Source organism: Sciurus vulgaris (assembly GCF_902686455.1).
Source record: "Sciurus vulgaris genome assembly, chromosome: 2".
Classification (NCBI taxonomy): domain Eukaryota; kingdom Metazoa; phylum Chordata; class Mammalia; order Rodentia; family Sciuridae; genus Sciurus; species Sciurus vulgaris.
Window position 1 is genome coordinate 6,200,412 of NC_136462.1, and position 13,274 is coordinate 6,213,685.

At 42.7% G+C, this 13,274-nt stretch overlaps 1 protein-coding gene across 1 annotated transcript in view; it reads right to left on the reverse strand.

Moving 5' to 3' along the window:
• Positions 1–3,545: 3,545 nt before the first annotated feature.
• The window catches only part of LOC306654773 (uncharacterized protein), a 29,485-nt gene continuing 19,756 nt past the window's right edge, over positions 3,546–13,274 (reverse strand). The window contains exons 4-9 of the mRNA XM_079128634.1: positions 8,683–8,748; positions 7,736–7,816; positions 6,784–6,868; positions 4,784–4,848; positions 4,233–4,309; positions 3,546–3,748 (exon numbers count right to left, since the gene is read on the reverse strand). Of these exons, the coding sequence (XP_078984760.1) occupies positions 3,688–3,748; positions 4,233–4,309; positions 4,784–4,848; positions 6,784–6,868; positions 7,736–7,816; positions 8,683–8,748 (435 nt within the window). The 3' untranslated portion in view covers positions 3,546–3,687. The remainder of the gene's footprint in view (positions 3,749–4,232; positions 4,310–4,783; positions 4,849–6,783; positions 6,869–7,735; positions 7,817–8,682; positions 8,749–13,274) is intronic.

Consider the following 13,274-nt stretch of genomic DNA (forward strand, 5'->3'; position numbering starts at 1 on the left):
ATCATTGCAACATTGACACACCTATGTGCCATTAATTACTGTCACATAAGCATTATTGTGCAATGCTTCCTGTCCCTCCTGTTACCTACTGAAGGTACAGGACCTCACATGTGTGACCATGCTGTACGCCTCCTACAAATTCAGAAAATGGTCTTAAGGAAGCCACCCGTCCCAAGCAGGAACTCTGTCATGACTCACACTGGTCTGCAGCTTCTTTCCAGCAGGGTGCTATTGGCACCTGACCATGGAGAAGTCCTCCCATCCACAGGCCACATCCATCCTGAGGAGCAGAGAGCAGAGAAGATGACAACAAATGGAGGTGTGTCCTACTCGTCACCTGTCACAGTGACACATTACACAGTCCCCTTTGATTGGAGTCAGGGAAGGACCTCAGATCCAGAGGCTAGTCACCGTCCTCACTCAGACACCTCCAGCAGTCATCATCGATCAGCATGGGGCCTCCTTTATAACAACCATTGCGACTTTCTCATTCATTACTTTATGAATTCATTAAGGACGAGCCCTATGCACGCCACCCTGACCCAAGCAGGAACGAGGACCATGACTCACACTAGTCTGCAGCTCCTTCTCAGCAGGTACCATGCAGGACTCTCCAATCCGCAGGTCACACCCATCCTGAGGAGCAGAGGACAGAGAAGATGACAACAAATGGAGATGAGTCCTACTCGTCACTTGTCACAGTGACACGTTACACTGTCCCCTATGATTGGAGATAGGGAAGGACCTCAGATCCAGAGGTAGTCACCGTCCTCACTCAGACACCTCCAGCAGTCATCATCGATCAGCATGGGGCCTCAGTCTTCCTATCCAATGTTACTTTGAGACCCATTAATTTATGAATTCACTAACTGACTAATGATGAGCTCGACACAGTCCACCCCATCCCAAGCAGGGACACGGCCAGGACTCACACTGGGCTGCGGCTCCTTCCCACACGCTGCTAATGGCACCTGACCACAGGGCAGTCCTCCTTCCACAGGGCACGTCCATCCTGAGGAGCAGAGGGCAGAGAAGATGACGACAAATGGAGATGAGTCCTTCTCATCACCTGTCACAGTGACACATTACACAGTCCCCTTTGATTGGAGATAGGGAAGGACCTCAGATCCAGAGGCAGTCACCGTCCTCACTCAGACACCTCCAGCAGTCATCATCGATCCCACGGACCTTCTCCTCTTCTCTAAGCATCACCACATGTGTGTTGACTAATTAGTCCACTAATAACGATTGAACGCTATTGTTCACAAGACTCAAGCCGAGTGCCGACGTGCCTACTGTGTGGCTTGGACAGGTTTTAAATTGATAAGCCTCTTTCCCTATCATCCTGTTTCTCATGATCGCATTCTCAGTAGACTACCTATGTCAACCCATATCTATCACTGTGATTGTACCATACCCTGTGTTAGCTCATCAAATACTCTGAGCAACCCACCCAAACCCAAGCAGGAACTCTGGCATGACTCACACTGGGCTGCAGCTCCTTCCCAGCAGGGACCGGGGAGGACCCTCCGTCCACAGGCCACGTCCACCCTGAGGAGGAGAGAGCAGAGGAGATGACAGCAAATGGAGATGTTCTCACTGCTCATCCCTCCTGATCACCAGCCACTGAATAATTATGTGGAGCACGTTGATCGTGTTTTCACTTTATTCCAATAATCAAAGCATGTAACCACGGACAAGAACACGTACATCTTACGTGTCTGAAATCTGTCTGTCTATGCTTTTGACATATAGGAATGGACCAGATTTCTTGCAATGGACCTGAGAGTTCCAGACACGGATTCATGATACCACTCGTATGCCACCAGAAGGCATCATTGATCTAGGACTGGGCCCTTGTTCCAGGACTTTTTATACTGTCTGTTGCTAATTAATTAATCCTGCAATAATAACTTAAGGCCATATTAATCCTGAATGTGTGTGTATTCATAACACATAACTGTGTACATGTGTGCATGTGGTACACATAGGTATGCGTGCATATATGTAATGTGTGTGTGCATAGGTGTGTGTATATGGAAGGCACAAATGTGTGTGCATAGGTGTGTCTATATGTAACACATCTGTGTGTACACAGGTATGTGTGTGTATATATGTAACACATGTACCACAATGACTCCCACCTTTATATATATCTATGATATACTAATTTTCTAAAAAAAGGAGGTAAGGTGAAGGTCAAATGATCTAGACAATCTTTGTTTCAAGTACAGCAAGTTCACCATGTCTTCAGAAATGAAAAATGTTGATTTCAATCTAATGAATAACACTTTATGCCCTACTCCATACTTTGTAATAAGATAATATTTAATCTCTTTGACCTTTATTTACTTACATATGTTTATGAATTCTCATGAGTCCATTCTAAAAAAGAATGAGAACACATGAAACATAGGCCAAAACAAAATTCAGCTATATAGCTGATATTTATCCCTGTAATCATATGAGTCATTGACAGAAAAATTATCGTCGGATTGCATCTCAGAATTCAAGAAAAATATTCATTTTTTATGAGTCAGACATGATCGGTGCTCATCATGAATTCAAAAGATCTTTTATATTTTTCTCCATTATTCAAGAAAGTTAGTTCATTAATCCATTGTTTCACTAATCGTTTTAAATACTATGAGTCATAAAGCCCACGACTGTGCTTGACATTCCTAATCTGCACCCATATTGCACCCAATCATTCCCATATTGCTACATCTGTCTCATTAATTGAGCTCATTTTCACATGCGCATTATCACTGGGACACTTCCTATAACCCCATACCTATCAGTGACCCACAGGGGGCCATGATTAATTATGCTACACTTTTAAACACTACGCTAAATATCTCGAGCAAACCACACAAGCCAAGAGAAGAAGGTGACACTACTCACTCTGCTCTGCAGGCTCCTGGTCTGCACCCTGCAAACAGCCCCTAACCCTGGGGAATGATCCGCGGTCCACATGAGAGGGTGCACTCTGAGGAGAGGAGGGCAGAGAAGATAACAACGCTGAGGTACTGCCCGACCGTCCTGCCTCCAGCGTCTCACCTGGCATGGGGAAACACTTCCGAGTACACTCACTGGATCCGTAATAAGAGAAATGAAGAGTCTGAGCTGCCACTGACAAGAACATAGGTCACCCATGATTTCTCTGTTGATACCATCATCAGCCCAAGTGACCGGCTTGTACCATGCAGTACTCCTCCTTGCCATCACTGATTTTAGCATATTTACTATCATCTCGAGACCCGCCACACACATTCAAGTAAATGGTCAAGGCTTCACTAATTTTATCTCCACTTAATTATATGTTTGTCCACTAAGTTTGCATTGATCCAATTACACATGGGGTCAAAATATGTCACACAGAGAAAAACAAATGCATTCTCTGATGTTAACCTCTCTTGGAAAGATCATTTGAAAAGCAGGAAAGGGTGAGATTCTTTAGGGATCTGTGTGTGTGAAGGACCTCAGATCCAGAGGTAGTCACCGTCCTCACTCAGACACCTCCAGCAGTCATCATCGATCAGCATGGGGCCTCAGTCTTCCTATCCAATGTTACTTTGAGACCCATTAATTTATGAATTCACTAACTGACTAGTGATGAGCTCGACACAGTCCACCCCATCCCAAGCAGGGACACGGCCAGGACTCACACTGGGCTGTGGCTCCTTCTCACAGGCTGCTAATGGCACCTGACCACAGGGCAGTCCTCCTTCCACAGGCCACGTCCATCCTGAGGAGCAGAGGGCAGAGAAGATGACGACAAATGGAGATGAGTCCTTCTCATCACCTGTCACAGTGACGCATTACACAGTCCCCTTTGATTGGAGATAGGGAAGGACCTCAGATCCAGAGGTAGTCACAGTCCTCACTCAGACACCTCCAGCAGTCATCATCGATCAGCATGGGGCCTCAGTCGTCCTAACCATTGCTCCTTTCTGAATCATTAATTCATTAGTTCACTGATAACCCCTGATTCACCATATCTGAGGCACCGTGTCACAACTGACCTTCATAAGAAATCATGCCACATTGTAGCACCTCTGTCATTAATTAGGTCACATGTGCATTATCAATGCCATGCTTCCTGTCCCTCCTGTTGTCTGTTGAAGTACACAACCTCCCACGTGTGACCAGGCTGTAACCCTCCTAAGAATCCAGCCAATGGTCTTAAGCCAGCCACCCCATTCCAAGCAGGAACAGTGTCCACAACTCACCCTAGTCTGCCTCTCCTCAGCAGGAGCAAACAGCACCTGACCAAGGAGCAGACATCTGTCCACAGGCCACGTGCATCCTGAGGAGCAGAGGGCAGAGAAGATGATGACAAATGGAGATGAGTCCTACTCGTCACCTGTCACAGTGACACATTACACAGTCCTCTTTGATTGGAGATAGTGCAGGACCTCAGATCCAGAGGTAGTCACCGTCCTCACTCAGACACCTCCAGCAGTCATCATCGATCCCACGGACCTTCTCCTCTTCTCTAAGCATCGCCACATGTGTGTTGACTAATTAGTCCACTAATAACGATTGAACGCTATTGTTCACAAGACTCAAGCCGAGTGCCGACGTGCCTACTTTGTGGCTTGGACAGGTTTTAAATTGATAAGCCTCTTTCCCTATCATCCTGTTTCTCACGATCGCATTCTCAGTAGACTACCTATGTCAACCCATATCTATCACTGTGATTGTACCATACCCTGTGTTAGCTCATCAAATACTCTGAGCAACCCACCCAAACCCAAGCAGGAACTCTGGCATGACTCACACTGGGCTGCAGCTCCTTCCCAGCAGGGACCGGGGAGGACCCTCCGTCCACAGGCCACGTCCACCCTGAGGAGGAGAGAGCAGAGGAGATGACAGCAAATGGAGATGTTCTCACTGCTCATCCCTCCTGATCACCGGCCACTGAATAATTATGTGGAGCATATTGATCATGTTTTCACTTTGATCCAATAATCAAAGCATGTAGCCATGGACAAGAACACATACATCCTATGTCACTCTAATCTGTCTGTCTGAGCATGGGACAGAAGATTGGACCAGGTTTCATGCAAAGGACCTCAGAGTTCCAGACACGTATTCATAACATCCCTCATACGCCACCAGCAGTCATCATCGATCCAGGACTGGTCCTTTTATCCAGAGCGTTCTGTTTGTTGATTATCCCAGTAATAATATCTCAAAGCCTTATTGACCATAAATCCTCAAGAAGAGGCCTGGTATTCCGACTCTGCATATGGAATCATTCTACGATTCATACAGCATTTCATCAGGTTTTAGTTTTTCATAGGAACATTATCAAGAGAATACTTGACACAACTCCTCCAAGTGTCCCTGGATATGGGCAGCCAGCACTGATTAAATACTGATGTTTTCCATGCTATTTCAAATGCCCTTAAGCAAAACCCACACCCACTCAGGAGTGTTCCCTGTTGCTCTTCAACAAAGTGACCAACATTTCACTCAATCCTTTTAAATGAACCACTAAACCCAAACAGGAAAGTTCCTGAGACTCACCTGCCCAAAAAGCTCCTCCTCTATGGCGTGCTTCCAGAGCAGCTGACCGTGGAGGAATCCTCCCATGGACGCAAGTCATTCATTCCAAGAAAGAGCAAACAGAAATGGAGATGAAAACATTCAGACAATCTCACCCTGATCCATGCATCCCCCCACCATGTAATCCCGCGTGCAGTGTTTCAAACAAAGATTATGTACTTTTATTTTTCTCTTAAAATTTTCTACAACCTACAGAACAGTACTTTGTAATACTTGTTTACACTTCAATTGTACCTAGTGTTTTTGAAAGAAATATAGTTTTTTGATGTGGATTCCCCAATCTTGAATTCGTCTGTGTGCAACGTTGCATGACACATTGCTCTTCTGATACCACTGCAGTTGAACAGAGGTTTCACAGCTTCTATTTTTCTACTGTTACTAATAAGCATGTAACACAGACTGTATCTTACATATAGTTGGTACTTCAAGTAAATAGCTTGTATAGAAAAAAATGAGTATTCTCAATCATGACAATGAACACAAACATGAACAGTGTCTACAATTTACATTACCTTACCTCAAATAGCTTAACTAATAACAGATAGGGGTACTTTATCTTAGAAATAAACTGATTTAAGTAAGGGTCAAGAATAGAATTTCCTTCTTCACCTCATTTTATAGTAATTGGACAATGTCAATCATATTGACCTTTACTTATATATATATATGTTGAGTCTCACATGAAATCATTCAAGGAAATGAGAAATCATGAACACAGAGGCCAAAACAAATCATGATCTATTTCTGATATCAATCAACATAACCATCTGAAACATTTGACTTTGTTAAATTTGATTTTGTGACAGATTTCAGAGTTCTGGAGATGTATTTATAATTTATGATTCACATGTCACCAGTGGTCACCATGAATGCAGGATCTATTATCTTTTTCCAATTATTCTACCAGGTTTGTTCATTAATTCATTGTTTCACTAATCGTTTTAATACTATGAGAGTCATAAAGCCCACGACTGTGCTTGACATTCCTAATCTGCACCCATATTGCACCCAATCATTCCCATATTGCTACATCTGTCTCATTAATTGAGCTCATTTTCACATGCGCATTATCACTGGGACACTTCCTATAACCCCATACCTATCAGTGACCCACAGGGGGCCATGATTAATTATGCTACACTTTTAAACACTACGCTAAATATCTCGAGCAAACCACACAAGCCAAGAGAAGAAGGTGACACTACTCACTCTGCTCTGCAGGCTCCTGGTCTGCACCCTGCAAACAGCCCCTAACCCTGGGGAATGATCCGCGGTCCACATGAGAGGGTGCACTCTGAGGAGAGGAGGGCAGAGAAGATAACAACGCTGAGGTACTGCCCGACCGTCCTGCCTCCAGCGTCTCACCTGGCATGGGGAAACACTTCCGAGTACACTCACTGGATCCGTAATAAGAGAAATGAAGAGTCTGAGCTGCCACTGACAAGAACATAGGTCACCCATGATTTCTCTGTTGATACCATCATCAGCCCAAGTGACCAGCTTGTACCATGCAGTACTCCTCCTTGCCATCACTGATTTTAGCATATTTAATATCATCTCGAGACCCGCCACACACATTCAAGTAAATGGTCAAGGCTTCACTAATTTTATCTCCACTTAATTATATGTTTGTCCACTAAGTTTGCATTGATCCAATTACACATGGGGTCAAAATATGTCACACAGAGAAAAACAAACACATTCTGTGATGTTAACCTCTCTTGGAAAGATCATTTGAAAAGCAGGAAAGGGTGAGATTCTTTAGGGATCTGTGTGTGTGAAGGACCTCAGATCCAGAGGTAGTCACCCACCGTCCAGCAGTCATCATCGATCAGCATGGGGCCTCAGTCTTTCCAACCCTTGCTACTTTGTGATTCATTAACTTATTAAGTCAATAATTAATTAATTACAAGCCCTATGGTTCACTACAGCTGAAGGGCCTTGTTACTACTGGTCGGCACGTGGAATCATTGCAACATGGAAACATCAGTCCTTAATTACTATCGCACGTGCATTATCAGTGCCATGCTTCCTGCCCCTCCAGTTGTCTACTGAAGGACAGAACCTCACATGTGTGACCATGCTGTACCCCTCCAAAGAATTCATAAAATGGTCTTAAAGAAGTCACCCCGTCCCCAGCAGGAACTCTGTCATGACTCACACTGGCAGCAGCTCCTTCCCAGCAGGGTGCTAATGGTGCCTGACCATGGAGAAGTCCTGCTGTCCACAGGTCACATCCATCCTGAGGGGCAGAGGACAGAGAAGATGACAACAAAATGGAGATGAGTCCTACTCGTCACCTGTCACAGTGACACATTTAGACAATCACCTATGATCGGAGATAGTGCAGGACCTCAGATCCAGAGGCTAGTCACCGTCCTCACTCAGACACCTCCAGCAGTCATCATCGATCCAAAATGGGGTCTCGTTTTTTCCACAATTGCTATTTTTGGATTCATTAATTTATAAATTGAGTAACTCTAAGCCCAATGGCTCACTACATCGCAAGAGACTTGTTACCACTAATCTGCATGTGGAATCATTGCAACATTGACACACCTATGTGCCATTAATTACTGTCACATAAGCATTATTGTGCAATGCTTCCTGTCCCTCCTGTTACCTACTGAAGGTACAGGACCTCACATGTGTGACCATGCTGTACGCCTCCTACAAATTCAGAAAATGGTCTTAAGGAAGCCACCCGTCCCAAGCAGGAACTCTGTCATGACTCACACTGGTCTGCAGCTTCTTTCCAGCAGGGTGCTATTGGCACCTGACCATGGAGAAGTCCTCCCATCCACAGGCCACATCCATCCTGAGGAGCAGAGGGCAGAGAAAATGACAACAAATGGAGAAGTGTCCTACTTGTCACCTGTCACAGTGACACATTACAGAGTCCCCTTTGATTGGAGTCAGGGAAGGACCTCAGATCCAGAGGCTAGTCACCGTCCTCACTCAGACACCTCCAGCAGTCATCATCGATCAGCACTGGGCCTCCTTTATAACAACCATTGTGACTTTCTCATTCATTACTTTATGAATTCATTAAGGACGAGCCCTATGCACGCCACCCTGACCCAAGCAGGAACGAGGACCATGACTCACACTAGTCTGCAGCTCCTTCTCAGCAGGGACCATGCAGGACTCTCCAATCCGCAGGCCACACCCATCCTGAGGAGCAGAGGACAGAGAAGATGACAACAAATGGAGGTGTGTCCTACTCGTCACCTGTCACAGTGACACATTTAGACAACCACCTATGATCGGAGATGGTGAAGGACCTCAGATCCAGAGGCTAGTCACCGTCCTCACTCAGACACCTCCAGCAGTCATCATCGATCAGCATGGGGCCTCAGTCTTCCTATCATTTCTTCCTTCAACTCATTAATTCATTAATTCATTGACTAATTATAAGTCCTATGGTTCACTAAATACGAAATGAATTATTACAAATGCACATGGAATCATTGCAACATCAACACCTCTGTGTCGTTTATTTATTGTCACATAACGCATTATCAGTGCAATGCCTCCTGTCCCTCCTCATATCTACCGACTATGTAAAAGCTCACGTATGGGATTAAGCTGTCCACGTCCAAATAATTCAGTAAATGGTCATAAGCCAGCCAACCCCATCCCAAAAAGGAACTCTGTCATCCCAAAAAGAAGGAGTCCTCAGCTCCTTCTCCACAGGGTTCCTCAGCACCTGACCATGGACAAGTCCCCCATAGACAGGCCACATCCCTTCCACAGAATAGAAATCACAGGAAGTAGATAAAGAAACAAAAACTGGTGATGCTCTCACAGCTCATCCCTGCCTTCTCGTTATCAGTGGTCATGTAGACAATCACTCACTGTGTTTCACTGATTTCATTCCTCCGTAGAACATGGATAATTTCAGATATTTCGATAGCCCAGAAGTTCAACACTTTACTACAATTTAGTCTCTACACCATCAACTGCCAAGACAGTGATAGGTGGGCTCCATCTCCTTCTCTGTGTACTTCAATGGTCTCTTCAGAGGTTAATATGATCCTTGACTTCTCACATTTATAGAACTGGACAATGCTCCACGCATTTATCTCTGTGTATTTATGTTTGGTTCTAAAGGAAATGGACCACATGTTTTTTATAATGAACCTTGGTGTTCCACATACGTATTCACCAACCACGACTCGTGTAGAACCATTGCTCATTAATCCTTGATTGGTCTACTTTTCTAACCTTTCTGTATCATTCATTGTTTTTCACTAATGATAATTTGAAACCTGTTAATAAAAAAAAACTAGAAAAGCCTAATTACATATAATTTGTGTATGGAATCATCCTAACTGTGATATATTACTTTCACTAATTCTTTTGAACTCTCAATAGTCAATTGACTGCTTCCCATCACTCTTACTCCCTTCACTGGAATAAAGTGATGTAATGGTTTCTGTGCTAATTCAGGAGTATGCAGACCTGAAACGATGAGATTCTAAGGACTGTAACCTAATGAGTCCATCCTAGTTTGAAAGGACTGACTGGGAGGGGAACACAGGCAGGGGATGTGGTTACAGGAAGCAGGTCACGGGGGTGTTGATCCTATTGCAGGTCTTCCCCCTGGTACTGAAAGTTTCCCCGGTACAATGAGCCCAATCTACATTTTGTGCTGCCTCAGCTTGGGCCCAGAACAATGGATTTGGCAATCTATGGACCTCTGAACCTGTGAGTCCCAAATAAACTTTTTTTCCCTCTGTGTTGTTCTTGTAGGGTATTTGGGTCAAAGTAACAAAAAAGTGGACTAAAACAAGTGACCATGTTGGATGAAATTGGACACTTAAATAACCCATGAGTCCTCCTAAGCAAACTATTGAGACCAGGACAGGAGCAAAGGCTGTGACTCACGTTTTCGGTCTTCAAGCTCCCAGCCTTAAGACAACCAGCAGTGACCAAAGAGGTCCTTAAACTAGCAAAACCAGCCCTTCTAAGAACACAGAGACAAAGACAACAACGAAAGAGACATTTTCATCATCGATCCCAATTACCCCCATCCTTTACTCTGCCATACATGCAATCGTTTATACATAGAGCATATTTATTTCATTTCCTCTAAATAAATGAATAATTTCAAACACTGAAATAAATCAAGATATGAATATTAACTATATTGTCAATAACTTCAGCCAAGAGAGGAAGTATGTGTGAGTGCTCCTCTTTGAACTAAAGGGTATTTGCTCTCTCCACAGTTTTATAATTGAAGAACACTTAATTTCATTCACTTCAATTTGTCAAATACGTATTGACTGATTCTCACATTGATCCACTTATACGAAAAGGATGAAAATGCGTGAACACAAGAACCAAAACCAAACTCCCCTATATTGCTTCCATCTGTTGTACAGTATTTTTAAACAACCAATTTTGTGTTTTGAGGATCTCAGATCCAGAGAGTATTCTTGGTTCTCACTCAGACACCTCCAGGGGTCAGCAGCACTCATCCCACATGACCTTCCGTCTCTATTCACTTCCATAGTGTTTGTTGATGAATTATTTCACTAGTAATAATTTCAAATACCAGTGTTCATGAAATCCAAGAAGAGTATCGACGTACCTGAATTGTACATCGAATGTTTCTAACATTGAAATATCTGTTTGTTTATGTGTTTACTTTTCTTCTTCTTCTCCCCCCGCCACCAACCCCGGTACTGGGTTTGAACCCAGGGACATTTAACCACTGAGCAACATCCCTAGTCCTTTTTTTTACATATTTTATTAGACATAGGGTCTCATTGATTTGTTAAGTACCTCCCTAACTTGCTGAGGCTGGCTTTGAACTGGTCATCCTCCTGCCTCAGCCTCCCTAGTCACTGAGATTATAGGTGTGTGCCACCACGCCCAGGGTAATACATCTGTTTCACTGATCATCTGCAGTTTTCACATATGCATCCTGAATACACTACTTCATATCAGCCCCATGTCTATCACTGGGTAAATTTGGCCATCTCTGATACCATACACTGAGTTATATTTCAGTAAATACTCCTTATCTATTGACACTGACTATGTCAATTCCACAAAGGAGAACACAGAAGACAAAAGAGAGAGAGAAAGAGAGAGTGAGAGATGTTCTCACTGTTCATTCCTGCTTTCTATTTATCGTTACTTGGCCATTTAGACAGTCATTCATTGGAATATACTGATTTCATTTTCTCTATAGAAAAATGACCAATTTCAGATTACACAGGCCAGAAGCTGAACACTATATAATTCACACTGTCTACACCATCCATATTCAACACAGTGACATATAGGCACAGCTTTACTCCTATTTGGACATCACTGAATGCTTTAGATATTAATAAAATACTTGCCTTCCACATATTTATACAATTGGAAAATGAAAGCTTTATCTATATTATATTGATTTATTCATCTTTCATTATTGATTCTTGCATTGCCATAATTAATTATGCATATAGGTTAAAAACATGTAACACAAGAAAATAAACAAATATATTCTCTATTACAGAAATTTTCCAAAGGAGTATTTATATGAAGACAATGGACCAGCTTCTTGTACAGAGGATCTCAGGGCTCCAGCAACCTTTCCATCAATTATGGCCACCTATACTCCTCATTAATCCTGATTTGCTCCTATTTTTCCAATCATTTCTATGCACCCTGCTGATCAATTCAGTATTTGCTAATAAAAATTTGGAGCCTGTTAATAAAAAATACTTAAAAAATCCCAGCTATACACATGGAATCATTTTAATAATGACATATCTGTTTCATAAATTACCCTTGGCTCTTAATAATCAATTGAATTTTTTCCATCTTTTCCATATCCTTCTCTGGGACACAGTGGTATTATGATTTGTATGTGAGGAGTTCCCCCAAAAGCTCCTGTGTTAATGCAGGAAAATTCAGAAGTGAATAGCAGAGTAAAATGATTAACCCAATGAGTCCATTCTAGTCTGAAAGGTCAGCCTGGGTGGTAAGTGTTGGCAGGTAGGGCATGGCTGGAGGAGGAGGGCCACTGGGGACACACCTTGAAAGGGTTGTTCCTGTTATGCCTCCTGCCACCTGCTTCCTGAACCCTCCATGAGCTAAGCAGCTTCCCTCCTCCGCTGGCTTTTTCCACCATGAGTACGACATTGACAGGTAGGTAACATGCACTTCTCTTTTGACCTCACTGATATCTTCCAATGTTAATAAATCCCAGACTTATTATATTTAGAGAACTGGACAATGTTCTAACCATTTTATATCTACTTATTTTTATACTTGATTATTCATACACATATATTCCCAACTGTGCACAGAGAATAAAATATGTAAACACAAGGAAAAACAAATTAATTCTACATTACTGTAACCTTCAATGTAGTGTTTAAATGAAAAGACCAGAATTACTCTGTAATGAACCTTAGAGTTGAAAACACCTATTCTTCAGTTAGGCCTCATATGCTACCAATACACAATATTAATTCTAGTTCAGATGTCTTTTTCCAAAAATTATTACATTGTTTCCTGATTAATTCATTATTCACTAACAATATTTGAAAGCCTATTAATTTAAAAAAAAAAAAAAAAAAATGGAAAAGACTAGCTACTCCAAATCTGTATATGGAATCATTCCAACAATAAAATACTAGTTACATTAATTTTTCTGCATTCTTAGCAATCATTGAATGCTTCCGATCACTACTATA